Consider the following 24,133-nt stretch of genomic DNA (forward strand, 5'->3'; position numbering starts at 1 on the left):
CTCACAGGCTGGGAGGGGAGGGAGGGCACCTGAACCCAGAAGGAGGAGCACAGGGACAGGAAGACCAGACCCAATGCCAGAGACGCCGGAAGGAGCAGATCGCAAGAAGCAGAGCAGATCTGTGTCGCCTGCCAAGGGGTTTGACTTGCCCATGAGGGCAGCTTTAAGCAGAGTGACACGATCCCATGTGCACTTCTGAGAATATCACCGGCTCCTGTTGGCCGGGCGCGGTGGCTCACGCCTGTAATCCCAGCACTTTGGGAGGCCGAGGCAGGCGGATCACAAGGTCAGGAGATGGAGACCATCCTGACTAACGTAGTGAAACCCCGTCTCTACTAAAAATACAAAAAAATTAGCCAGGCGTGGTGGCGGGCGCCTGTAGTCCCAGCTACTCGGGAGACTGAGCCAGGAGAATGGCGTGAACCCGGGCAGGGGAGCTTGCAGTGAGCGAGACTCCGTCTCAAAAAAAAAAAAAAAAAAAATCGCTGGCTCCTGTGTGCAGAAGTGGCAGGTGGAAGCAGTGACTTAGGAGACAGTCACTGCCATCAAATGGGGGATGATGGCAGCTGGACTGGGACCATGCCTGGGTGCAGGGATACAGACAGGAGGACAGAGGAGGTCACTTCGAGAGGATGTGGCACTACGTGGGTGAAGGTGGAGAGACACTTAGCGGGGTAGATGATGGTATCGACCCCTGAGATCGGGGAGCACAGGCGGGAAGCTGAAGAGGTCAGCTGAGATGTTGTTAGAGGTGCCTGGTGCCATCCCAGCAAAGGAGGCCAAGAAGAGGTGGGTATGGGTCTGGAGCCCTGCGGAGGTCTGGAGCTGGGGGTAGCAGAAGCAACTGTAGGCATGAGGAGCTTGCTGCCTGGGGGGGTGCCTGGGAGAGAGGCCCCAGGGCTCCCGTGTGGAAGGCTTCGGCAGGGCAAGGGCATGACGGCCCCACAGCCCCTCACAGGGCACTCCTCCTTTTAAAAAAATCCAGAAAACTGGTAACAGAGGGCAACAGGACAACCAAGATTGTGTTTAAAGGTGGAAAAAGCAGCACAGTTCCCTACAAGTGTTCTGCACAGCGAATTCTTAGGATATGAGTAGATGTTACAGAGGACTATAGAGCGATCCCAAGGTCAAAGAAGCCTGGAAAGTGCTGGTAAAACGAAGACAGATGGGCATGCCTGGGGGTGAAATTTCCCGTAGACTTTCCTGTGGACGTGTGCACGGTGCACCCCCGAGAGCCAGAGCAGTCCAGGGGGTCTCTGAACACTTTCTCCACGGAAGCCTCTTCCTCGCCAAATCCACAGCCTACCGAACCTGCTTCGGGGAGCACTGCCCTGGAGAGAGTCTTGGAAACAACAACAACAAAAGACCCATAAACTAGTCACTTTGGTTCTGAAAATCCTACATAGTTTTATGTGACATGAAGCTAACATTGGAAAAGAGCAGAGACAAATTCTCATTGTTTGCTGTTCATCATGTGTCGGGAAAACCTAAAAGAATCCGTGGGGCAACCTGTCGAGTTGGGAGAGGAGTTTGGTGATGTGGCCAAATATAAGACCACTGTTTAAAAAGTCAATAGCTTCTGTGTGAACTGAAAAAAAAAAGCCTTGGTAGTAGGGAAAACGGGGAGAGAAAATTTCCATTATGGTAGTAACCAAAAATGTACAATACCCGGAATAGTCCTGACAAGACAGACGAAGGACCCATTGGAAGGAAATTGTATGTGATTAATGATAGGAAGAAAGTGATCATAAATGAAGACATAAATGCCGTCTTCATGGGAAGCTGGGTGTAATCGAGAGGTTGACCTTCCCCAGATTCATAGCTGGAAGGTGTTAGGAAGTGACTCTAAGTGCCATCTAGGAGCACGAACGGTCAGGAATGGCTGAGACGGGTGTGGAGCCCAAGCAAGCAAGAGACCTCCTCCAAACATCTTGTGAAGTGAAGGTAATTAAAATAGGGCCGTATTTGCATAAACTTTCACAGACAGTTCAGTTGAATAAAATAATTGAAAATACCCCTCTTACAAATAACCTAACGTGATAAACATAGGATGCTTATTGCGTTATGAATAAATATAACATAAATTTAATAAATAGGAAATTAAATTATCATATGCCAAATAGAAGCCAGTACAACATTCAACTATTTAAATCACACAAATCAAGAAGAAAATATTGGTTGTCAAGAGCTTTCTAAGCATAAATCCAATTGAAGGAATTGTAAGGGGGAATATAGATATATTTGAATAAGTGTAATACAAAACTTCTGTCAAAAAACACAATGAAAAGGCAAATGACAAGCAGGAAAAACATTTGCAATGTGACAAATATGTCTTAATCTATAAAGACTTCCTCTAAATCATAGGGAAACAAAATTGGCAACGGAAGGAAACAAAGAAAAAAATCCAAGTAGCTAAGAGAAAACCCATATGGAAAAGTATCTAACTTTACTGTTAAAGAAATAAATAATTCACCATTTATAAAGCACCAATTCTGTCAGGATGAAGAGGGATTTACGGCTGGGTGAATGAAGCATGCACACTCTTTCGGTATGAGTACAAATATTCCAAGGAAATGTAGCGCTATTTATCACTGCCCTTAAAAATGTTCTTTTTATTTATTTATTTATTTTTTGAAATGCAGTCTTGCTCTGTTGCCCAGGCTGGAGTACAGTGGTGCAATCACAGCTCACTGCAACCTCCACCTCCCAGGTTCAAGCGATTCTCCTGCCTCAGCCTCCTAAGTAGCTGGGATTACAGGTGCCTGCCACGACACCCAGCTAATTTTTTGTATTTTTAGTACAGATGGGGTTTCACCAGGTTGACCAGGGTGGTCTCAAACTCGTGACCTCAGGTGATCTGCCCGCCTCAGCCTCCCAAAGTGCTGGGATTACAGGCACAAACCACCGTGCTCGGCCTTTAAAATGTTCTTGATGTTTGCCCCCAAACATTAATTTCTATGACCCCAGACATTCATTTCTACAATTCTGTTCCAAAGCAGTGATCCCAGCTGTGGACCAAGTTTTAGGAACAAGACAAGGGTCATGGCATCATCTCTCATGTAAACAGCAGCAAACAACCTGTATTGTCCAATAATAGTGGTCTAGTTAAATAATGAGAAACCTGTGTGGCGGAATATTAGGCTACCACAGAATGGCATTCTCAAAGCATGTTTAATGGCATCGGGAAATGGTTACAGTCTAAAGTCGTTTGTTGTTTGTTTGAAAAGCAGGATATCGGTTTTCCGTATGATCTCAATTTAGTGTACAAACATATTTGCAGAAAAGACTGGAAGGAACACATCCGATGTGAACAGGATTTGTCTCTGGGCAGTAGGCCAATTAATTTTCATTTTCTTCTTTGTACTTTACTGAATTTTTTAAATTCAACACGATGAGCATGGTTGTTATTATTATTATTATTATTATTATTATTATTATTTTAAGAGATGGGCTCTAGCTCTGTTGCCCAGGCTAGAGTGGATTGTGCAATTATAACTCACCACAGCCTCTGTCTCCTGGGTTCAAGGGATCCTCTCATCTCAGCCTCCCAAGTAGCTTGGACTGCAGGCACACATCCCCACACTTGATTAATTTTTTTTTTTTTTTTTGGTAGAGACAGGGTCTCACTATGTTGCCCAGGCTGGTCTTGAACTCCCAGTCTCAAATGATTCTCCTGCCTCTGTCTCCCATAGTACTAGGATTACAGGTGTGAGCAACTGAGCCTGGCCCAACATGTTTCTTTTATAAACAAAACAGTGCATTTTAAATTTATGAAATTTAAATTTTTTTAATGATTTTTTAAAAATCATTTAAAAATGGTAGGATCCAAATGATGCCGTTTAACTGAATTCAGCACTCTGGAGAAAGGTCTCCGATGGCACGCCACAGGGCTCTGTCACGCTCAGTCCTTTATTTCTGATTTGAATGAAGACATCAAAGAGAATTCATGCTTTCCCTTGGCACCTCATCTCTGCAGTGGACTGGGGAGGATTAATGAGGTTTCTGTGTTCCACCCTATGGGCACTATCTTACGTTTCCTGTGGCTGGGGCAGGGGACCCACCTACAGCGGGTCCACCTGAAGGAAATGAGAAATCTTGGAGTGAGGACGCAGGCTGCCACAGGTACGTGGTCACCCCTGCATGGGAAGCCCATGCCCCTGAGTTAGCAGGCACTGCCCTCCTGGCCAGGGCCTCCCTGGCCCCTGCCCCTCATGCACTGTGCCTGCAGAGGCTCTACTTTGCTGGGGCCGTGCTGGTGCCCCTCTTTCCCTGTTGGCAGAGTCGGGAATGGGGCAGTGGGCAGGAGACTGGTTGTCAGGTGCAGCCTGCTCTTCCCAGGGACAACATGGGGACATGTGCAGGCCCTGGGGGTGCTGAGATCCACAGCCAGCAAAGCAGGTCAGCTCAAGCCCATGGGGGGCACTGGGCAACTTCTGTGACACCAGGTACAAAGAGAACAGAGAGGACATAGGTGAACCGAGGCTGGCCTTGCTTCCGCCTCCTCCTGGGAAGGGACTTGAGAACGGATGGCGGTGAGGGATTGGAAGACAGAACTGGAAGGTGGACGCATGCTTCCAGAGCTAACTCCAGATGGAGCCTGCTCACCCCCGGCCCCAAGGGCTCAGTGGACCAGCAGCTGAGGAGGCAGGAGAGAGGCAGTGCTGGGTTATGGGGGGTGTGGGGCCCAGGCCACCCCAGTGCCTGTCTCCAGGACCCTCAGCCTAACTTGGAGGACAACCCACAGCCTGTCCCTCTGTCAGACCCTGGGGATTAAGGGACGACTGGCCTCCTGGAATGTTCTGGAACATTCTAGCATTCTGGGCCTTTTTTTCCTGCTCCTAACTCATGCCTGCCCAGAGTGGCGCTCAGCAAAGCCCACTGCATACTCTGCCCACCTTTTTCTGCCTGGCCCTATCCCACCTGCCTCCTAGAAGCCTCCTAGATCCAGCCTAGGAGGCAGTGATGGGGGTAGGGGACGCCAGCTCCCATGGGGTCTGCTGTGTCCCGGGGATCTCAGGAGCCACCGGTTGGTCAGGTGAGTGTGGACTGCCAGAACAGCCGGGGCCTGCCCGCTGCTGTGCTCTCCTTTAGAGGGTTCCGGGCTGTGAGAGGGGAAGTGAGCCAAGGTTGTGAATCCTCATTGCTTTGGGTTGGACCCACTGCAAAAGTGCAGGAAATAGCAGAGTAGAGGAGGTGGCGCTGCTGGGGCTGGGCTGAAGGCTTGGGGTAGAGGGCACAGCGACCAGGAAAACGGGTGCTGGTCATGGGCCCCGGCTGACTCAGTGAATGTGCCGTGGGCCACAGGGCTTGGGAGCAGCATCTGTGGGACAAGAGGATCCATCTGCCGTCCCCAGGTGGCCAGGGGAGAGGCATCCTGGGGAGCAGCAGCACACAGCGCACCTCAATGCCAGAGACCCGGCTGTTTTCTTTTTCCTATTTCAAACCCATCACAGACCAATACTTCCGTACCATACATTGTAAGTGAATTACTGAGAAAAGTAGATGTGACCCAAACCGAGGTATCCAGAAACTCTAGCTCTGGGTTTTTATTATTAAATTCTGTGGACATAAACTCAACCCATCCAATTGCTATGAAAGTTTCTAGTTTCTGTACTTATCTCAGTGTGGACTGGAACAGTTTGTGTCCACCAGGCACAGCCTTCACTTTGCATAGCACTGGGGGAGGCCCTGTTTTCAGGTCTGTGAGGTATGGGGTGGATGCGGGAGATGTATCCTGCTGCCCCCAAAGCATCCAGCCAGCCCAGAGCCTCTGGCCTCCCGAGCAGCTGCTGTTGAATCCCAGGAAGGTACATGAACGAGGAGGGAAGAGGAGCCCTGTGTCCGGGCAGTTGAGCAGCAGACAAGACAGCAACGGAGTAGTGAGCACTGGCAAGGCATACAGCAGGGTGGCAGGCAATAGGGGACCATGGATGGAGCGGCCAGGATGGGGACTTCCTAGCCAAGAGCTGGAGGGCAAAAGGCCCAGCTCCTGCGTCCAAGGAAACAGGCTCTGCTTGCTCACAGAGATGCGCAGCCAGGGCTGCTCGATGGGGCTCTGGGGACAAAGTTTGGCACATGGTGAGGATGAATTCTGATGAGCTGCTCTTCAAGGAACCACAGGCTTCCTGTCAAGGAACGAGGCCCCCATCTCTGGAAGAATTTTAGCATGGCAGAACCAACGCATCAGGAGGGGGCTGAGCTGTCCCCGCCACGGTGGAGGCAATCTCTGGGGGCTGTGAGACCGTGACCCAGACTTGAGCAGAAAGTGGCCCAGGCATTCAGTTCCTCTTATTCATCCCAAATTGTGACAGAAATAGACCAGCTCCCCGCCTGCCGCTACCCCATCACCTGCCGCTCCCCCATTGCCTGCCGCTCCCCCATTGCCTGTCCCCCCGGCCTCACCAGGCTCCAGTGGGGATAAAATTGGTAGCACTTGTTTGAGTGACATGTTGTTTGTCTTTTAGCTTATGAGAAGCCTCTGAGTTATCTCAAGTTTTTCCTAAAACACATTTTTCTCCATTTCTTTAAAAAAAAAAAAAAGCAGAAGAAAAGAGATGATCTTATTTTATACAATATGCCACCAGCCAGGGGGCAGAGCGTCGGCAACACTTGAGGTTGCATAGCAACTGGCTTTTCAATTGATTTTTTGAGAAGGTACCAAAGCTACTCAACTGTTCTCATTTTAAATATTTCCTAGGATGATGAAAATCAAAGCAAATGGAAATCAGAGACTTGGGGACCATCAGAGAAGGACATAAAGTGTCTTGTTACAAAAAACCAGGTCAAGACAAAGTGTGGAACGCTTGTTGGAATTTTTCAGCATTGGAAGTGAAAGGTCTGAGAAATTTTGCATGTGAGTCTCCTAGTGGAAAGCAAGAGAAGAGAGGTGCTGAGGGCGGGGGCTTGGTGTGCCCACCCACCCACCTGTAGGGTAGAGTGGCCCAGCCATGGTGCAAGAAGGCTAGGGAGTGAAGGTCTAGGGAGGATATATCAAGGGCCCTGGGGATCTGGGACAGGGGGCGAGGTGGGGAGCACACCCCGTGCCTCGTCCCAGGTACAGTCCCCTGTCCTCCTGAGCATCTGGGTTCCAACCCCCAACCTGATAGGGGTGCAAGGCATGATGGCCCACCCAGGTCATCCTCAATCCACCTCCTGACCCAGACCTACCTGGGTCCAGAGAACTAGGAGGCACTAGGGCTGGACACTGCCCTCGGGAGGTGTCTTCCGTTTGGACTGCAATAACAAAAACACCTTGGACTGGGTAATTTACAACCAATGGAATTGTGTTACTCACTGTTCTGGGGGCTGGGAAGTCCAAGAGCAGGACACCAGCAGAACTGATGTGTCATAAGGACCCATTCCTCCTAAAGGGCACCTTCTAGCTGTGCCCTCACATGATGGAAGGGTGAACAGGCTCCCTAAGGCTTCTTTTGTAAGGGCGCTAATCTCATTTATGGAGACTCCACCCTCATGACCTAATGACCTCTCAAAGGCCACACTTCCTAATACCAGAACATTGGTTCTCAGATTTCAACCTTTCAAATGTGGGGAACACAACATTCAGATTCTAGCAGGAGGCCCCTCTCCTGGCTCCCCCCAGGCCTGCACCGGCTCATGCCTGGGAAGGCTCGAGTTGAGAATCCTGTTCTGGCAGCTTGGCTCTCTCTGGGAATAGCTTCCTAGGCTTTGGGGAGGATGGCTGGAAACAAAATGCTGGAACGATATGGGAGTTCTGGCAGAGAAATGAGGTGCACGCCTCCTGCCCCAGCTCTTGTTGTGGTTCCCTGTCGTGATGAAATTTGATCTGTAAGCCGTGCCTGGAGCAAGAGACCTCCAGCCTTGGGGGAGTCCACATTGCATTCAGCTGGGGCGCACGGTAGAAGGTGCGCTCACGGAGCCGGGATGGTGGGACCCTGTCCCTGCCATTCATTCTGGCTTTGTCCATACTCGTGGGACCTTTGGTGAGCAATGTAACATCCTGGAGCCTTAGTTTCCCCCATAAGGGGGGTCTGTGAAACCCCAGCACACCACAGGAATGATGACAATCATAAAGGCGTTCATGCAAGGGACTGTTTGTAGAGCGTCTTCTGGGACAGGCACCGTCTGAAGCCCTTTACGTGACTTTCTGCCCTCACCCCCACAGCAACCCTATGGAGTAGTCGCTGTAACCATCCCCGTTTGACAGTGAGGACCCTGGCTCCAGGGGTTAAGCGGCCTGCCCAGGGCCACAGGCTGGTGGAGCCACTCTGCTCTGGGAGGAAGGGCTGGACTCTGTGATCCCGCTGGTCAGGAGCGCCAGCTTCAGGTTCCTTGCCCTGGTCCCCTGAGGATCAGATGCTCCCAACCAAGAATGACTTTGCCACCCCTCCCCCTGACCCAGGGGACATTTGGCAGTGTCTGGAGAGACTTTTGGTTGTCACGACTAGGGGGAGGGTTCCACTGGGTTGTGGCAAGGAGAGCCCAGGGGTGCACTCAACATCCTGCCATGCACAGGGCGCCTGCCCTACCCAACTGGAATTATCTGGCCCCAAATGTCTGGAGTGCTGAGGTTGAGAAATGTATTCTGCTCACCTGAACCAACCCCCCTGCTGTCCTATCCCGCACCTGTTTGGGAGGCTGGTCTGTGGCAGGAGGACCCCTCTGGGATGGGGACAGTTGAGAAGATTTGCTGAAGCCACATCCCCTTGGGACATGAGCCAGCCCCAGCGGGTAGGCCAGTCCCCGGGGACTGGTGTCATACTCCATCTGTATCATCAGCACGGCAGAGACAAGGACAAGGAACGCTTGTGGGTGCTGACTGCACCCTGCCTGAACTGTCTTGGGCGGAATCCCCCAGCTCCAAGCTTGGAGCTGCAGTTGTGCCCATTTTGCAGGTGGGGACAAGAAAGGTAACCTGCCCAAGAACAGAGCAGATGAGATATTTAGACCGGGCCTAGGACTGCCCAGGTGACCTCACCTGCCACCTGCAGTGGCCTCGGTTGAGCCTTGGTCCGGTAGCGGCCTGCGGGGCTGGCTGAGCGCGCCTTGCCCAGCAGGCAGAGCCTCCTGGCGGGGCGGGCGCGGTTCCAACGGAGACGGCCTCCAGGCTGCGCATCCCCATCCCGGCTTCCTCCCACGTCTCCTTGACTGAAGGAGGGAAGGGCATAAATAATTCAGCTCATTCCAGAGCAAACAATGGAAATGTGGGAGAGCAACGATTGGAACAGAGCTTTTTGCTCAGGTGGTAATTGATGTATTTAGGGTGAAACCCAGAGGCCGTCTCGGGGCTCCGGGAGCCCGGGTGCGGCCGCGGTGTCCGCGCAGGGTGCGTCCCCGGCCCGGGCCCCCGTTCTCGCGGCAGCAGCGCCACCTGGTGGCCGCTCGGGCCCGGCCCGGCCTTTGCCTCGCGCCCCGCGCGGGGGGCTCCCACCCCCACGTCTATGTGGGGCTTTGGCGAGTCCCTTCAGTTGTCTGAGACGCGGCTTGTCATCCGGAAGGTAGGAAAATAAGGTTGAAGTGAGATGTTGTGTGCCCAGCCTGAGCCCAGCGGGGCGCTCCTTGCGGGCAGTAACTTACTATTGGGGTCAGCATCTGCAGGGCAGCCCTCTGGCTCACTTCCCCAGGCCTTGAGAACACCCCCACCGCCGGCCCCGCCCTCCCTGCCCAGCCTGGCTCCCAGGGCGCTTGGGTTCGTTCCTTCATTCCTGTGTTCCCTCCTGGTCACTAAGCACCCAGCAGCCAGGGCCCTCTGGCCACATTCGCTGCCTCATCCTGGCATGGAGAGCAGAAGCTGAGATTGCCCCGAGCAGGGCTACTGAGGGCAGGCATGGGCCAAGGCTGCGGCACAGACTCGTGCGCAGCGTCCACCCAGCCCTCAAGGAGCTTAGGCTTTAGTGGCTGAGAGGCCAGCGACAGCAACAGGCATATCCCCAGTAGGTGCCCCATCTGGCAGGTGACCGACTGCACCCAGGAGAGGGGACCAGGCAGGCAGCTCAGAGCCAGGGTCACGCGGCCAGGATGGGGGCTGGGGCTTGGAGCTGGACACAGCCCACTTGCCCACCCAAGGCACGCAGGCCCCCTAAGCTTCTGGCTGTTCCCTGAGGCCCGTGGGGTTACCCAGACTCCTGCAGGCCGGGCCTGAGGTTCAGGGACCCGCAGTGTTTCCTCATCCTTGCCCTGGCCAAGACTCCTGACAGCCCTGGGGAGCGTTCAGCAAAGTGACCTTCTGACCCAAGGTGAGGCCCATCAAGCTCTTGCCTCGCTAAGTCCCTCAGCTCTGCCCTCTCCACCTCATGGTGGGATCACTGAGCCTTTCATGCACGTCCTCAGACCCCTTCCAGCCCGGGCCAGGGGAGCCAAACAGGCTGAACCCAGAGGAAACACCATTCTTCTTGGGACCAGGCTCTTGGCGCTGCTCTGGGAGGACCCTAGGGGCCTGGACGAGTGTCTGCTTCCTGCATCTGGGCAGCTCTGTGAACCAGCATAGCAAGGAGGGTCTCCAGGTGGATAGAGGTGGGTGCTCATGATGGCCAAGGAGGACCCTGCACATGGGAAGAGCCAGCCTGGGCCAGGGCCCCAAAGCACTCGGGCAGTGGAGTCCACTTGGGAGCCCATGTCTGCAGCGGTCAATGTCACATCCAAACAGGTGGCAGAGCCCTCCATGAGGGATGACCTCTGTCCTGGGGCCCCTGTGGAGGGTCCGATCAGCCTCCTAGGAAGCTCTTCTGTTCCCATGCTCTGAGCTAGGGTCAGCCCACACAGGACTCCTCCTGCATCCTGGGCTGGGTGGGCCCCTGGACTCCATCCACAGCTTGACTGCAGGCTGCTCTGGCCTGGCTCTTCCGGGGCCCCCAGGCTGGAGCTGGGAGTTCTGGGAGCCGCTGCCGCTGTGAAGCGTGTGCCCTCAGAGGCCCTGCCTCAGGAGGTGGATCCTGCAGCTACCATGCAGCCCCAGGGTCTAGAAATGTCCAACTACAGTCATACAGCACCAGCTACCGCCCCCTGCTCTGGAGGGTGGGTGCCCGCGGCTGCCCCGGCAGAGGACTGGCTGCCCTGTAAAGCCCCTGGCTGGTCCTGTGGCCACCCCTTGCAGAGCCCAGGCTGCTACTCCCCAGGAGTCAGCAGAGCTGGGAACAGGTGGAGTCACACAGACAGACTTTCTTAGAGGAGCCGTGCAGAGCCGAGCAGGCAGCTGAAAGTCAGGTGCATTCAGGACTGGGAGGGACGCAGACGACCGGGGTGAGCTGGTGAAAGAATCCTCAGTTGAAACAAGCAACGCAGCCTCCCTCAGTTCTGGAGGAGATCCATACATGAGAAATGTGTGTTTCCTCCTCCTCGCTCAGGGGAAGCACAGTTCCCATGCTCGATACAAGCAAGGGTGCAGGATGGTGGGGGCTGGGGTGCCCCAGGCAGCAGGGACCCATCTGGCCTCCTGCATGCAGGCCAGGTGGCAGAGGAGCAAAGGAGGTCGCATCCCAGCAGGTGGTCCCGCTGGAGCCCAAGTGACCCACGGGGGAGCTCCCTGCATGTCAGGCTAGTATCCTTTGCTGGAGATCTCAGCAGAGAGACCTGAGCTTGGCTCTTCTCCCTGGGTTCTGACTTCTCCCGCAGCGAGGGCCTTGCCCTGTCCACGGCCAGCCCAGACTTCCTTCCTGGGCTGCAGACCTGTCCAGCTGCCCCGATGTCTGCCTGGACATCAGTTTCTTTCTGTGAGGAGTCCTTAGAGGCATGCAGAACCCAAGGCTGCCTGTAGCTCTCACGGAGTGGAAGGAGTGGGTGGAGAGAAGGGGGCTCTGGAGTGCATGAGCAGGAATTTGCGGATGGTTGCTTTGGGTGCTGCCACCAGGCAAACCCACTTCAGCCAGTTTTCAGTCCTTTCAAACCTGTGCTCCATGAGGCCTAACGTGGGCCCCCCCTAACGCTTGGGACTGATCACCCACAAGGGCTGCACCCCCAGAAGTGGGAGAGCTCCCAAAGCAAAACTGCCCAGCTCTTCCCCACAAGCAAGCTGGCCAGGACAGACATTGCCATGACTGTGTTCCAGGCACTGCGGACCCCACGCTTTTCCTCTGGAGCTTATCGTCCCCTTCCCGGGCCTCCGCTTCTGCCTTGCTACCAATCCCCAAAGCCAGAGACTGGTGCCGTCTCTGCCTCGTTGTTCCCATCCTGCAGCCCTGATGCCTCTTAGCTCCTGCCGCAGGTCCTGACCCTCCTGACATAGCACCAGCCACACCTGCATGCATCTCAGTGCCACACTGTCCCCTTTTATCCCCACGCCTTCCTCACTGACCCAAAGGGCTTTTTTAAGAATGCACACAGCCCTTGCCCTAGTCTCTGGGCACAAGGTCAGTGTCTGGGCATCATGGGTACCCCGTAGCCCTTGAATGCTCCAGACCCAGCAAGGACAAGATCTCTGTCCCTGGGCTCCTCTGTGCCCATCAGCGATAGGCCGGTACCTTGGAAATGCTGGGACATTGCAGAGAGAAAGTACAAGCAGCTCCATGGCTTGTCAGTTAAAATCCCAGTGGCAGGTTGAGTCCTGGGGTACCTGGACACTGAGGTAACTTTCTCCTCTACTTCTTGGGGTGCCCCCTACTGGGACCCAGGCTCCCAAGGTCCAGCACACTCATGTCTTCTGAAGTCCTGCCTCCCAGGGTTCCCCTGGCCCCAGTGCAGCTTCCCCTCCCTGTGCCCATGCACCCCAGCCCTCCCCCTGTCCCCTCCTCAGGGAGTCTCCTCAGAACCCCAAAGCCAGAAGGGGGTCGTAGACCCCTTTAGCTCTGGACCCTGCAGTACAACCCCCTTGGGGTTGGAGAACGAAAGTGGCAGACTGCCTTCTTGGAATGGGCCAAGAACAAAGCGAGGCAAGAACAAAAACACAAATCAATATTTCAATAAATTATCTTGCCGCAGCAGCAAGATCACTTTGGCTGCTAAGAGGGGCTGGGAACCCGGGCTGAACCACAGAAGCCAGCATCTGGGAGGAGAGAGGTGACTGGCCAGAGTGGATCCAGTCTGCAGGGATGTGGAGAAGCGGCTGTCCACTGCAGGGCTCTTATTCCAGGGTTCTGGCATAAGGCGGTGATGGGGGGGATGCGTTGTTTTGTCTGCATAACTAATTTTAATTTGAGCCAGTGTTTACTACTAGGTAGGTGTCTGTAAAATCCAGATTTCACCACTGACCTGAGAAATCTGATCCGGCGGCTCTGGGCCTCTGTTCCTGCCGGCACTGGGCGGATGTTGCTCCCTTCAGCTGTGCCTGGGCACCTGGGTTTGCCACAGTCCTCACCACTCCTTATCACCCCCCACCGACTCTATTCTAATAGGGAGATATTCCTCTGTACCCTTTCTCCTTCAAAACTGGGAAAACACAAGATGGACTGACTTTTTGTGCAACCAGCCTGCCTCATTGACTTGTCACCTGCCTTGCTCCTGTAGGCACTTGGGTTTCCAGCGTCCTCCCAGTACTCCCCACAAGCCCACGCACTAGGATGGCGGACCTCCCTGCACACCCCCAGCCTGCCTGCTCCCAGCCTGCCTCAGCCTGGCTCCTGCCGCGGCTCTGTCCTACCCGATGGCCTCATTCCTGCCTCTGGGCCTGATATTGGGGCATGTCTTTCTGGCCGGACTCTTCTGGAACTAACTGGTTTGCTAACAATGCCCTTTGGTGTTTGTTTTGTTTTGTGTTGTGTTGTTTTGTTTTGTTTTGTTTTGTGATGGAGTCTCACTCTGTTGCCCAGGCTGGAGGGCAGTGGTGAAATCTCAGCTCACTGCAACCTCCGCTTCCCAGCTTCAAGCGATTCTCCTGCTTCAGCCTCTCAGGTTGCTGGGATTACGCCATCAAGCCAGACTAATTTTTGCATTTTTAGTAGAGACAGGTTTTCACCATGTTGGCCAGGCTGGTCTCAAACTCCTGACCTCAGGTGATCCTCCCACCTCAGCCTCCCAAAGTGCTGGGATTACAGGTGTGTGCCACTGCGCTTGGCTAACTTTTTGTTATTTATACACACAAAGAGAAATATGTGGTTCTACTTATATTTATGCAAGAGATATATTTATGCAAGAGAAAAAACACTTGCATACATAGCTACCAAGGAATGCACATCTCTATTTTATGGCCAGATAAGTCCTTAAAGGGGAAAGGAACACACCCAGGACTCAGAGGGACTGCTGGTTCTCTTGGAGGGAACTACTTCGGTGTTTGGAGTCTATGGTGAGAACAGAAACCAAAACGATGCTGTGAGGATTGTGGAGGAAAAAAGGAAGGGCGCCGCTCACAGAAGCCTCGCTTTTGAAACGACACTGTACACGTCTTATTTAAGGAGGAACTTTAGGGCGCTGAGTTGAGTATAGATTTTGGTTTCAGGCTTCTTTGGATCCGATCTCAATTCTTCTACTTCCTAGTTTCGTGACGCGGGCAAGCTGCTTAACTTCTCTGAGTCTCAGTTTCCTGTCCAGGACAGCTTTCTTCGTCCTGAAGTCTAAATGAGAGTGCCTGCGAGTGTTGTGGTGCAGAGAGGGTGTGCAGGACCCTGGCTGTCAGGTGTATGTCATGATACAAAATGGAATGGGATGGTTCCCAGTGGTTTCCCGTGTGTGGTTCCTGTGGGAATCATCTGTGTATGCCCCTGTTCTTGATACAGCTGTTTTTCTGTTAGTTTGGTGCCAAAGTCCTTGACATTACTTTTAATGGCAAAACCACGATTACCTTTACACCAACCGAATATGTCAGTTGCAGTTTCTTTTCCTGCCCTGAGTTGGTTTCTGCAAGTACCTTCACGTGGGCGGAACATGGAAAGTGATCGCCCGCTTCCTCTGGCCTTGCACACCACACTGGGATTTCCACCTCCCCTGCCACGGACCCTCCCAGGACTGTGAGCTCTTTGGGGTGAGGTCCACATGGCATTTGCCGTCTGTGGAGGCCTTGCACGGAACAGGTGCCTCACAGAACAAACACAGGACTAATGGAAATGGGGTCACGGAGGGACTATGCGAGGCCTTAGATGACCTAGAGCTTGGCTTCCACATCTCACCTGAAAACTGCGGTGACTTTGTGTGGAAACTCATGCAGGTGAGTGTGACTGGGGAACCTTTTCTTCCATGTCGAAGAATGGAGCCCAGTGGGAACAGGTCCCGAGAGTGACCGGGCCGGGCCTTTGTACCACGTGGACCAGATTCCCAGTGGATGGGGTCTGTCAACACTGCAGACTGCTCGGCCCGCTACTGGGCCACCGGGCGCCAACCCCTCTCTTCCATTTCTCTCCATCCCCCTGCAGTCCATGAGCCTCATCGAGATCGGCAACCCCTCTCAGAGCCTGGAGAATGTCTGCCGCTGGGCCTACCTCCAGCAGAAGCCGGACACGGACCACGATGAATACCACGATCACGCCATCTTCCTCACGCGGCAGGACTTTGGGCCCTCTGGCATGCAAGGTGAGCCTCGCCCACGCAGGACCACAGAGGCGTGAAATGGAAATAAGCCCCTGGCCGTGCAGGGGGCCCTGGGAGCCTTGGCCCAGCCCAGGGAAGAGTGTCAGGGCAAGGAAGGCTGTGGCCACCTTAGCTGGGTGAGGGTGTGGGGCAGTGCACGGACAGACAAATACACATTAGAACAGAATCCGGTGTCCTGAATTGGACCTATGTGTACAGGGACACTTAGGTGTCACAAAAGTGACATTTCAGAGAAGAGGAGGAAGTCTAACAAATGGTGTGGGGCCAATTTGGAAAGAAAGGAGGCCTGTCACCTCCACTCACTCTGTAGACGGAGAGCATCTCACATGGATTTTAGGTCTAAATAAGAAACGCAAAATACCGAAAGCAGATGACGCAGGCGGCGGCTCCGTGTTCTTGGAGTAAGAGATATTTTTTTTAAACAGAGACAAAAAAAAAAAAAAAAAATAGGCCGGGCGCGGCGGCTCACACCTATAATCTCAGCACTTTGGGAGGCCGAGGCGGGCGGATCGCGAGGTCAGGAGATTGAGACCATCCTGGCTAACACGGTGAAACCCCATCTCTAAAAAAAAAAACAAAAAATTAGCCGGGCGTGGTGGCGGCGCCTGTGGTCCCAGCTACTCGAGAGGCTGAGGCAGGAGCATGGCGGGGAACCCGGGAGGCGGAGCTTGCAGTGAGCCAAGATCGTGCCACTGCACTCCAGCCTGGGTGACAGAGCGAGACTCCGACCTAAAAAAAACCCACTGATAAATAGTAGCACATTTTAAAAGTTTGCGCATTAAAGGCACTGCTAATCCACTGGGGGAAATATTTATGAAAAAGGACTGATATCTGAAGTATATGAAGAACGCCTACAATAATAGTAAGGATAATAAAGACAATCCAGTCGGAAAGTGGGCAGGAGACTCTTTTGAGGCTCTTAACAAAATATGAATGAGCAATAAACGTATGAAAAGGCACTCAACTTCAGTAGACATTGGAAAAATGCAATTGAAACAATGAGACTGGGCATGGTGCTGGATGCCTGTAGTCCCAGCCACTCGGGAGCCTGAGGTGGGAGGATTGTTTGAGCCCAGGAGGTGAGCTATGATTGCACCACTGCACTCCAGCTTGGGCGACAGAGCGAGGCCTTGTCTTAAAAAAAAAAAGGAAACAGAAGAAAACCACAATGAGATATCAAGACATAGCTAATAGCTTAGTTAACTTGAAAAGACTGAAGCTGCCATGTCTGGGTGAGGAGTGGATAGCTCGCCCTCGAACGCAGTGCAGCCAGGGGTTGCCCCAACCACGTGATGAAGGTGCGCTTGGCTCTTTTGTCTTGGTGAGGGCACTAATGGGGAGCAGAGCTATCCCCCAGGAGAGGAAACCAACACAGCTTTTATATTAAGTGACCGGATCACTCATTTAAAAATGTGAAACTGACCGGGTGCGGTGGCTCACTCCTGTAATCCCAGCACTTTGGGAGGCCGAGGCAGGCGGATCACTTGACGTCAGGAGTTCGTGACCAGCCTGGCCAGCATGGTGAAACCCCGTCTCTACTAAAAATACAAAAATTAACCAGTGTAGTGGCGGGCGCCTGTAATCCCAGCTACTCAGGAGACTGAGGCAGGAGAATCGCTAGAACCCAGGAGGCAGAGGTTGCAGTGAGCCGAGATTGTGCTACTGCACTCCAGCCTGGGCAGCAGAGTATGAGACTGTCTCAAAAAAAAAAAAAAAAAAAAAAATGAAAGGACACCCAAGGGTTACCAGATATTTTTTTAAAACCCAAAACACAAGAAATCGTTACAGCATGAAAAAGACAGACCAAGATGTGAAACAAAACAAAAAGTTTGAAAACTGGCTCTAGAGAAAACAGAGATAATTTAGAGACAAGAAAAGCAGGTTTTTAAAAGTAGCATCCCCAGAATGTTTGAGAAAATACATCCATAAACCCAGAGGAGGTTTCTATGAAGAATTAGAGAACAACAAAGCATTTGTATAAAATTATGGATAGGATGGGGAAAGTAAAAAATTTGAAAGCTAGACCAGGCACAGTGGCTCATGCCTGTAATCCCAGCACTTTGGGAGGCCAAGGCTGGCGGATCACGAGGTCAGGAGATCGAGACCAGCCTGGCCAATGTGGTGAAATCCCGTCTCTACTAAAAATACAAAAATTAGCCGAGCGAGGTGGCGGGCTCCTGTAGTCCCAGCTACTCGGGAGGCTGAGGCGGGAGAATCGCTTGAACCCAGGAGGCGGAGGTTGCAGTGAGCCAGGATCATGCCACTGCACTCCAGCCTGGGTGACAGAGTAAGACCCTATCTTAAAAAAAAAATCGAAAGCTGAAATGAAAAGTCAAGGGCATCTCCCAATGGGAGCAAAAGACAAAAAGATGAACATGAGAGAAAAGTTAGGAGACATTTCCTCCATCGAGGAGGCACACTCTATCTGATAAGTTTCCGGATGGAGAAAACAGCCGCACAGTAAAATAAGAGGGAAGAAAACAAAGAAAAACATAAAGATGCGCTTTCAAATCTCACAGGCTCCTGTAATGCTAAGTAGGATGAATGAAAAGCCTCCCACGAGACAGATGTTCTGCAAGCCTTGCACGCAAAGGACAAAGAGGAGATGGCAGCGTTCCACTCCGGCACACAGACTCTCAAAATCTGCAGAGCAAAAAATGCAGATTTCCCTATTTATTACAATGGGAAAAGACAAGGGTTAGATCGCCACACTTCCATTTTTAGGGGCATACACCGCCAGCTCACCCGGGGTCCCGGTGACCCTCCCCTTCTCCATGGACCACGTGGCCTCAGGGTCTCTCCCTGGGGCGTGGCAGGAGTGAGGGCAGGTTGGGCTTCTGAAAGTCAGGGCTCCGTGCTTGGCAGGCCTCTAGGAAGACTCCCAGGGGTACAAGTAGACACCTCACGTGGCACCCATATCCCTGTATGCACTTCTCTATTTTGTCCGAGCCGCCTCCCTCTGCTGAGACAAGGGCTGGGGAAATGAATCGGCCTCATTATCTGTCTTCCTCAGTTTGACGTGGAGTCTCAGCGTCATGAACTTCTGCCACCCTCCCTCTGGCCCTGGGCCGTCGTAGGCCACTGGTCTCATCTTCTGCGGTGGCTCTGACCTCTCAGTCCACACCAGCCAGGCCCCTCTGGGAGATTCTGCAGGCCAGTGTGGCACATGGGCTGAACAGCTTTGCAGCCTTCTGCGGCATTACGGAAACAGGTTTAGCTGGGTTCTCAAGGACCCCAGAGAAACAAGGGGAGACCCAGGAAACACCCCCCAGAGGAGGTGGGCTTGGAGGGTGTGATGCCAGGCAGATGAGGGGCAGGATGCCTCTAGCAGAGAGAGGTGTGGAAGCAGGTGCTGCTCAGGGGCCACTCAGTGAGGCAGGCAGTGGGCAGGGGCAGGTGGCGTGAAAGAGAACGGCAGGCAGGAAACTGTCAGGTGTCAGACAAGCCATAGCCGGTGACATCTGACTAAGCAGAGGGCCCCAGCTGCAGTGTAGCTGTTGCAGGCAGAACGGCCACGGGGCTTGTGTGGTGATGGGCTGGGGGCCTGCTGTCAGCCAGATGTCACAGGCTATGAGGTGTCTGCTATGGTGTCTTCTGAGCTGTGCCAGCTGGGGGTAGTTAACTGTGGAACAGGAGGCACTGGGGCCTTGAGGAGAAGCAGCGCCTGGGAGTTGGGCCAGGCCTCACCTTCCCATCCAGTCTATGGCAGCGTCTAGAGCCGCCTCTTGTCTCCTCCCAGGCTATGCTCCCGTCACCGGCATGTGCCACCCAGTCCGCAGCTGCACCCTGAACCACGAGGACGGCTTCTCCTCAGCCTTCGTGGTGGCCCATGAGACTGGCCATGTGTAAGTGGAAGGGCGGGGCACAGAGGGGCCTCCCTAGGATCCCCAGCCCTGGCTGCCCACTTCTCCTCTGTGCCTTAAGAGGGACACACCCTGTGTGAAAGCCACCTGGGGTGTGGTCTCCTGTCTTCCCAGCACTGGGCAGTGCTGGCCCAAGGCCCACTGTCTGCTGAATGAAACAATCAAAAGAGGAAGGGCTCACCTGCAGACTGAGCAGGCGCTCTGGGCCTGCTAGAGTTGGGGCCTTGCCGCATTATCCCATCCAAGCCCCCAGGCAGGGTGGGCTCTACCCCATGTTGTAGAGGAGGCTCGGAGGTTTGGAGGGTGGCTTGCCCAGAAAGCTGGAGGCAGGGAAGCCATGGTTCCACCCAGGTGTGCATGCCCCTCCTGGGGACAGGATACCCGGGGACTACCCGCTGGACACTCTCTCCCCAGAGTGCCTCAGCTTTCGAAGTGCAGCACGTCGGTGCCACCTGGCTCAGGGCGGGCCAAGGTCAGGGGAAGCCCGTAGGGGAAAGATGAGGCTCCCTCCTATCATCGGGGTGGGGTGGGACTGGCAGGCCCGTGTGCCAATAGGATTCAGCCAGCTGCCTCACCCCTCGCAGGCTGGGCATGGAGCATGACGGGCAGGGCAACCGCTGCGGCGACGAGGTGCGGCTGGGCAGCATTATGGCGCCCCTGGTGCAGGCCGCCTTCCACCGCTTCCATTGGTCCCGCTGCAGCCAGCAGGAGCTGAGCCGCTACTTGCAGTGAGTACTACCCCTGTCCTCCGAGGGCGACCCCTCAGTCTCTGGGCTCGGCTTTGGGAGGGTGCAAGTCCCCATGCACCGGAGCCAGAGCCCTCCGACCTCAGGTCCTCTAGCCTTGTGTGCAGGGGAGGAGAGAGGGCACACCTGTGAGAGGAGCCTGGTGTCTGGAGGAGAACCCGTTGTCAGGGGCCTATCCTTGAATGGCAAGTAGGCAAGGCAGCTACCCTGGAGTCTGTGCAAGCCGGGTCTTGGTATCTTACACCAAGGATAAGAGATGCAGCAGGGAAACTGAGGCAGCACAGCCAGGGGCCGGGATGTGCAGGTAGGGCTGCTGTGGCAGCTCCAGCAGGGGCCTCAGCTGCCTCCAGGGCTGGATGGTCAGCCATGCTGAACGCTGCTTGCGGTCCCGTGTGTCCCCCACAGCTCCTATGACTGCCTGCGGGATGACCCCTTCGCCCACGACTGGCCGGCACTGCCCCAGCTCCCAGGGCTGCACTACTCCATGAACGAGCAGTGCCGCTTTGACTTCGGCCTGGGTTACATGATGTGCACAGCGGTGAGTGTGGCAGCCCTGCAGCAGGGTCCCCTCCCAGACCTGGGGGGAGGTGTGCTGGTGTTGGGGCAGCTCCTGGGACAGTGTGAGGATCGGCGACGGGTGTGCTGGTGTTGGAGCAACTCCTGGGACAGTGTGAGGATTGGCCCAGCGTGGGGAGCGCAGAGCAGCCCTCCAGAGTGGCAGCCTCTCCCTCTGCACCCACCACTCCCCACCCACTAGGCACCCTGAGCCTACCTGGCAGGCCTAGACGGTCCTAGGCAGGAAGCACATGGGTGACAGGGCTGTGACCAGGGTGTCAGCCAGGGGCAGTGAGAGCCTGGCAAGGCCTTTGTGTCAGCCTGCAGAGGTCAGGAGGGCTCCCAAGGAAGAAGGGAGGCCTGCAGGCTCAGCAGAAGGAGAGGGCATTCAGGAAGGGAGGGCCACGGACACAGAGGCCTGGAGGAGAGCGTGGCAGGCACAGGAGCACTCGATGCTCTCCAGGGCTGAGTGCCAGGGCTGAGCCGTCAGAGGAACCGGCCATCAGCATGGAGGCCGTGTGGGGGAGCTTCAGTGTCTGTGAGCGTCTTCATGCTCGCCTCTGCTGCATGAAGGAAAAAAGCAAAGTAGTCCCATTTTACAGATGAGGAAACGGAGGCCCAGAGAGGCTAGGTAACCTGCCTGAGTCCACACAGCGAGCAAGTGGTGGAGTCAAGTACCAATGCAGGAGGGCTAACTCCTTCCAGGACTCCCTAAGGAGCTCGGTGGACTCGATTCTCATGGCGATGGGGGGCTCTGGAAAGGCTTGAGTAGGGGAGCCTCAGGGCCGCGGCTGAGTTTCAGCTGATCCCTCAGGGCTGTCCTGCGGGAAGTGCTATCAGGACAGGAAGCAGAAAGGCCAGGCAAGCGGACTGTGAAGTCCGGGGTAGGCCGAGGCTGCAGAGGGGGCAGGCCTGTGGGGTGGGGGCAGGGCTTCACCTGGGTTTAGGAGGGGAATCCACAGCAAAGAAAGGGTCAAAAGGGACCCTCTTAGCCTCAGGCGGGCACATAGGGCCCAGCTGCCTGCCAGGCCCCCTGAGGTGTGCAGCCTCCAAGGGCTGGAGGCAGAGAGGCCCAGCCGTGTCCAGGGATGCGGCAGCCCCAACGCTGTACAGGCAAGGTCCTCACCGCCCCAGAATCATGACACCCACCAGCCACACAGGCCCATCACGGGCCAGTCCCACTGGGGCATCTCAGGTTACAGGACCCGGGGGGCGGGTGGCACCCCTGGGAGGTCCCTGAGGCGGGAGGGCCTGGCAAGCTGTGGTTCTGTCTTCCAGTTCCGGACCTTCGACCCCTGCAAGCAGCTGTGGTGCAGCCACCCGGACAACCCCTACTTCTGCAAGACCAAGAAGGGGCCCCCCTTGGACGGGACGATGTGTGCACCTGGCAAGGTGAGGCAGGATCAAGGGCAGCAGTGCAGAGGCCAGGAATCTTAGGTGCCCAGGTCGCCAGGGACAGGCCCTGAAGTGGAGGTGGGGGGCCCTCTCAGGGGACCTCTGGTGCCCTCTCCTCTCCCCTTTCTAATTACCCCTCACACGCTATACGCCAGAGCTTCCTCCACCCTGTGCGGAGCACACCTGGCATCTGAGAACTCCTCACAGTGCTTCATGCCCCCCACTCAGGAATCCCCCTCTAAGGAGTAATTTCTGGGGTCCTGGCAGCCTTTGGTCACCCCTGGGCACTGTGGGTCACCTTTGAGGCCAGCATTGGAGTCCTCGGGCCCAGCATGAGGCTTAACCTCTCCATCCCCAGGATCTTGGTGTTTGTCCCTCACTGGGCACGCTGTCCTTCAAGGTCACTTGATGGCTGCCCCAGGCCCACTTCCCACCCTCTGGTGACTCTTGAAAGAAAGGCTTCTTCCCCATGGTCCTCCCAGAACTCCAGACCTGATTCTCATTGGTTCAGATGAAATCACACACCCCCTCCTCTGCCAGTTAGTTGCTAGGGGGCTGGTATATGCAAATGAGCTAAGCCTGGATCCATGCCTGGGAAGGCTCAGCCCCACTGAGACCACCCCGGCCCTGCAGTGGGGGCAGGGAGTGGGGCGTGGACACCGGTGCACATCCCAGCCAGGCCTGGAACGCCCCCAAACTGTCTGGACCTGTGGCTCCTTGATGGAAGTCTTTGGCTCGGGACTAGGCCAGCCACCTAATTTTCGTCCCTGGTGGAGCTTCTGAAAGAAACAAATTCCCAGGCCCATCCCTGAAGACTTTTGTTGGGGGCAGGATCCAATAATTGTTTTGGGTGTTCTTTTTTAAACTATGGTAAAATTCACATAAAATTCACTATCTGAACCACTTTAAAGTACACAGCTCAGGCCAGGCATGGTGGCTCATGCCTGTTATCCCAGCACTTTGGGAGGCCGAGGCGGGTGGATCGCCTGAGGTCAGAAGTTCAAGACCCGTCTGGTTAACATGGCAAAATCCCATCTCTACTAAAAATACAAAAATTAGCCGGGCGCAGTGGTTGGTGCCTGTAATCCCAGCTACTCAGGAGGCTGAGGCATGAAAATCGCTTGAGCCCGGGAGGCGGAGGTTGCAGTGAGCTGAGATTGCGTCATTGCACTCCAGTCTGGACGACAGAGCAAGACCCTGTCTCAAAAACTAAAAATAAAAGTGAAGTGCACAATTCGGTGGCATTTAGTACATTCGCAGTGTCGGGCAACCATCACCACCGCCCGGTCCCAGAGCTTTTCATCACTGCAAAAAGGAAGCTTCATTTATCAGTCACTCCTCCCTTCCCTCCTCGCCCCATCCCCTGGCTAGCACCAGTCTGCTTTCTGTCTCTGTAGAGTTGCCTATTCCGGAATTTCATATAAATGGAATCATACATATGTGGCTTTTTGTATCTGACTCACTTCATTCAGCAAAATGTTTCCAAGGGTCATCCTTGTGGCATCTGTCCGCTTTCCATTCCTCTCGATCGCTGAATAACCTCCCGTTGTGTGGATGTGCCACATTTGGTGTATCCGTTATCTCCATGGAGGGACATTTGGGTGGTTTCCACCTTTTGGCCCTTGTGAGTCATGCCGCTGTGAACATTCGTGTATAAGGTTTTGTTTGAAGACCTGGGAATTGGTGTTTTTAAGATGTGCCCAGATTTAATGAAGGGTTAGAGTTGTTGGTAACTCACTGGGGGCCTGGTGAGGCAAGAACCACCCAGCTAGTCCCCTTCCCACAGGACCTCAGCAGAAGGAGCAGGGCAGAACATCTGCCGTGACCCCAGGGGTGCTTGCGGAAAGCTGAGTTGGAGAACAAGACCAGCTAAGCATGGCTCCCTGCCCACCCCACCTGCCCCAGGCAGGGAGGAGGCACAGGGAATGGGAGGCAGGCCCTGCACAGGCATGCTGGCCAGGGAGCAGGAGAAGGAGCAGGTGGGGCCCCCACATGTGTGTGTGTGGCTGGCCTGCACCCCAGCTGATTGCCCCCTGCTTCTCCTGCAAGGTAGAAACGGGGTGGGGGAGGTCTGGTGAGGACAGGGAGCAGATGCAACCAAAGTGTCCCCTCCTCACAGAGACCACTGACCTGTCTGCAGCCCTT

General features: G+C 54.6%; 1 protein-coding gene across 2 annotated transcripts in view; it reads left to right on the forward strand.

Annotated features, from left to right (window-relative positions):
* Window positions 1–24,133, forward strand: part of LOC105484013 (ADAM metallopeptidase with thrombospondin type 1 motif 2) — a 235,700-nt gene that overhangs the window by 167,487 nt on the left and 44,080 nt on the right. The window contains exons 6-11 of one of the 2 annotated variants that reach the window (XM_071098019.1): window positions 15,255–15,411; window positions 19,169–19,274; window positions 19,877–20,020; window positions 20,444–20,576; window positions 21,872–21,985; window positions 22,907–22,993. In XM_071098019.1, the coding sequence (XP_070954120.1) occupies window positions 15,255–15,411; window positions 19,169–19,274; window positions 19,877–20,020; window positions 20,444–20,576; window positions 21,872–21,985; window positions 22,907–22,978 (726 nt within the window). In that variant the 3' untranslated portion in view covers window positions 22,979–22,993. Of the gene's footprint in view, window positions 1–15,254; window positions 15,412–19,168; window positions 19,275–19,876; window positions 20,021–20,443; window positions 20,577–21,871; window positions 21,986–22,906; window positions 22,994–24,133 lie in introns of those variants that run through there. The other variant, XM_011745152.3, reaches the window with a different exon arrangement.

This window comes from Macaca nemestrina, chromosome 6 (genome assembly GCF_043159975.1).
Source record: "Macaca nemestrina isolate mMacNem1 chromosome 6, mMacNem.hap1, whole genome shotgun sequence".
Lineage (NCBI taxonomy): Eukaryota > Metazoa > Chordata > Mammalia > Primates > Cercopithecidae > Macaca > Macaca nemestrina.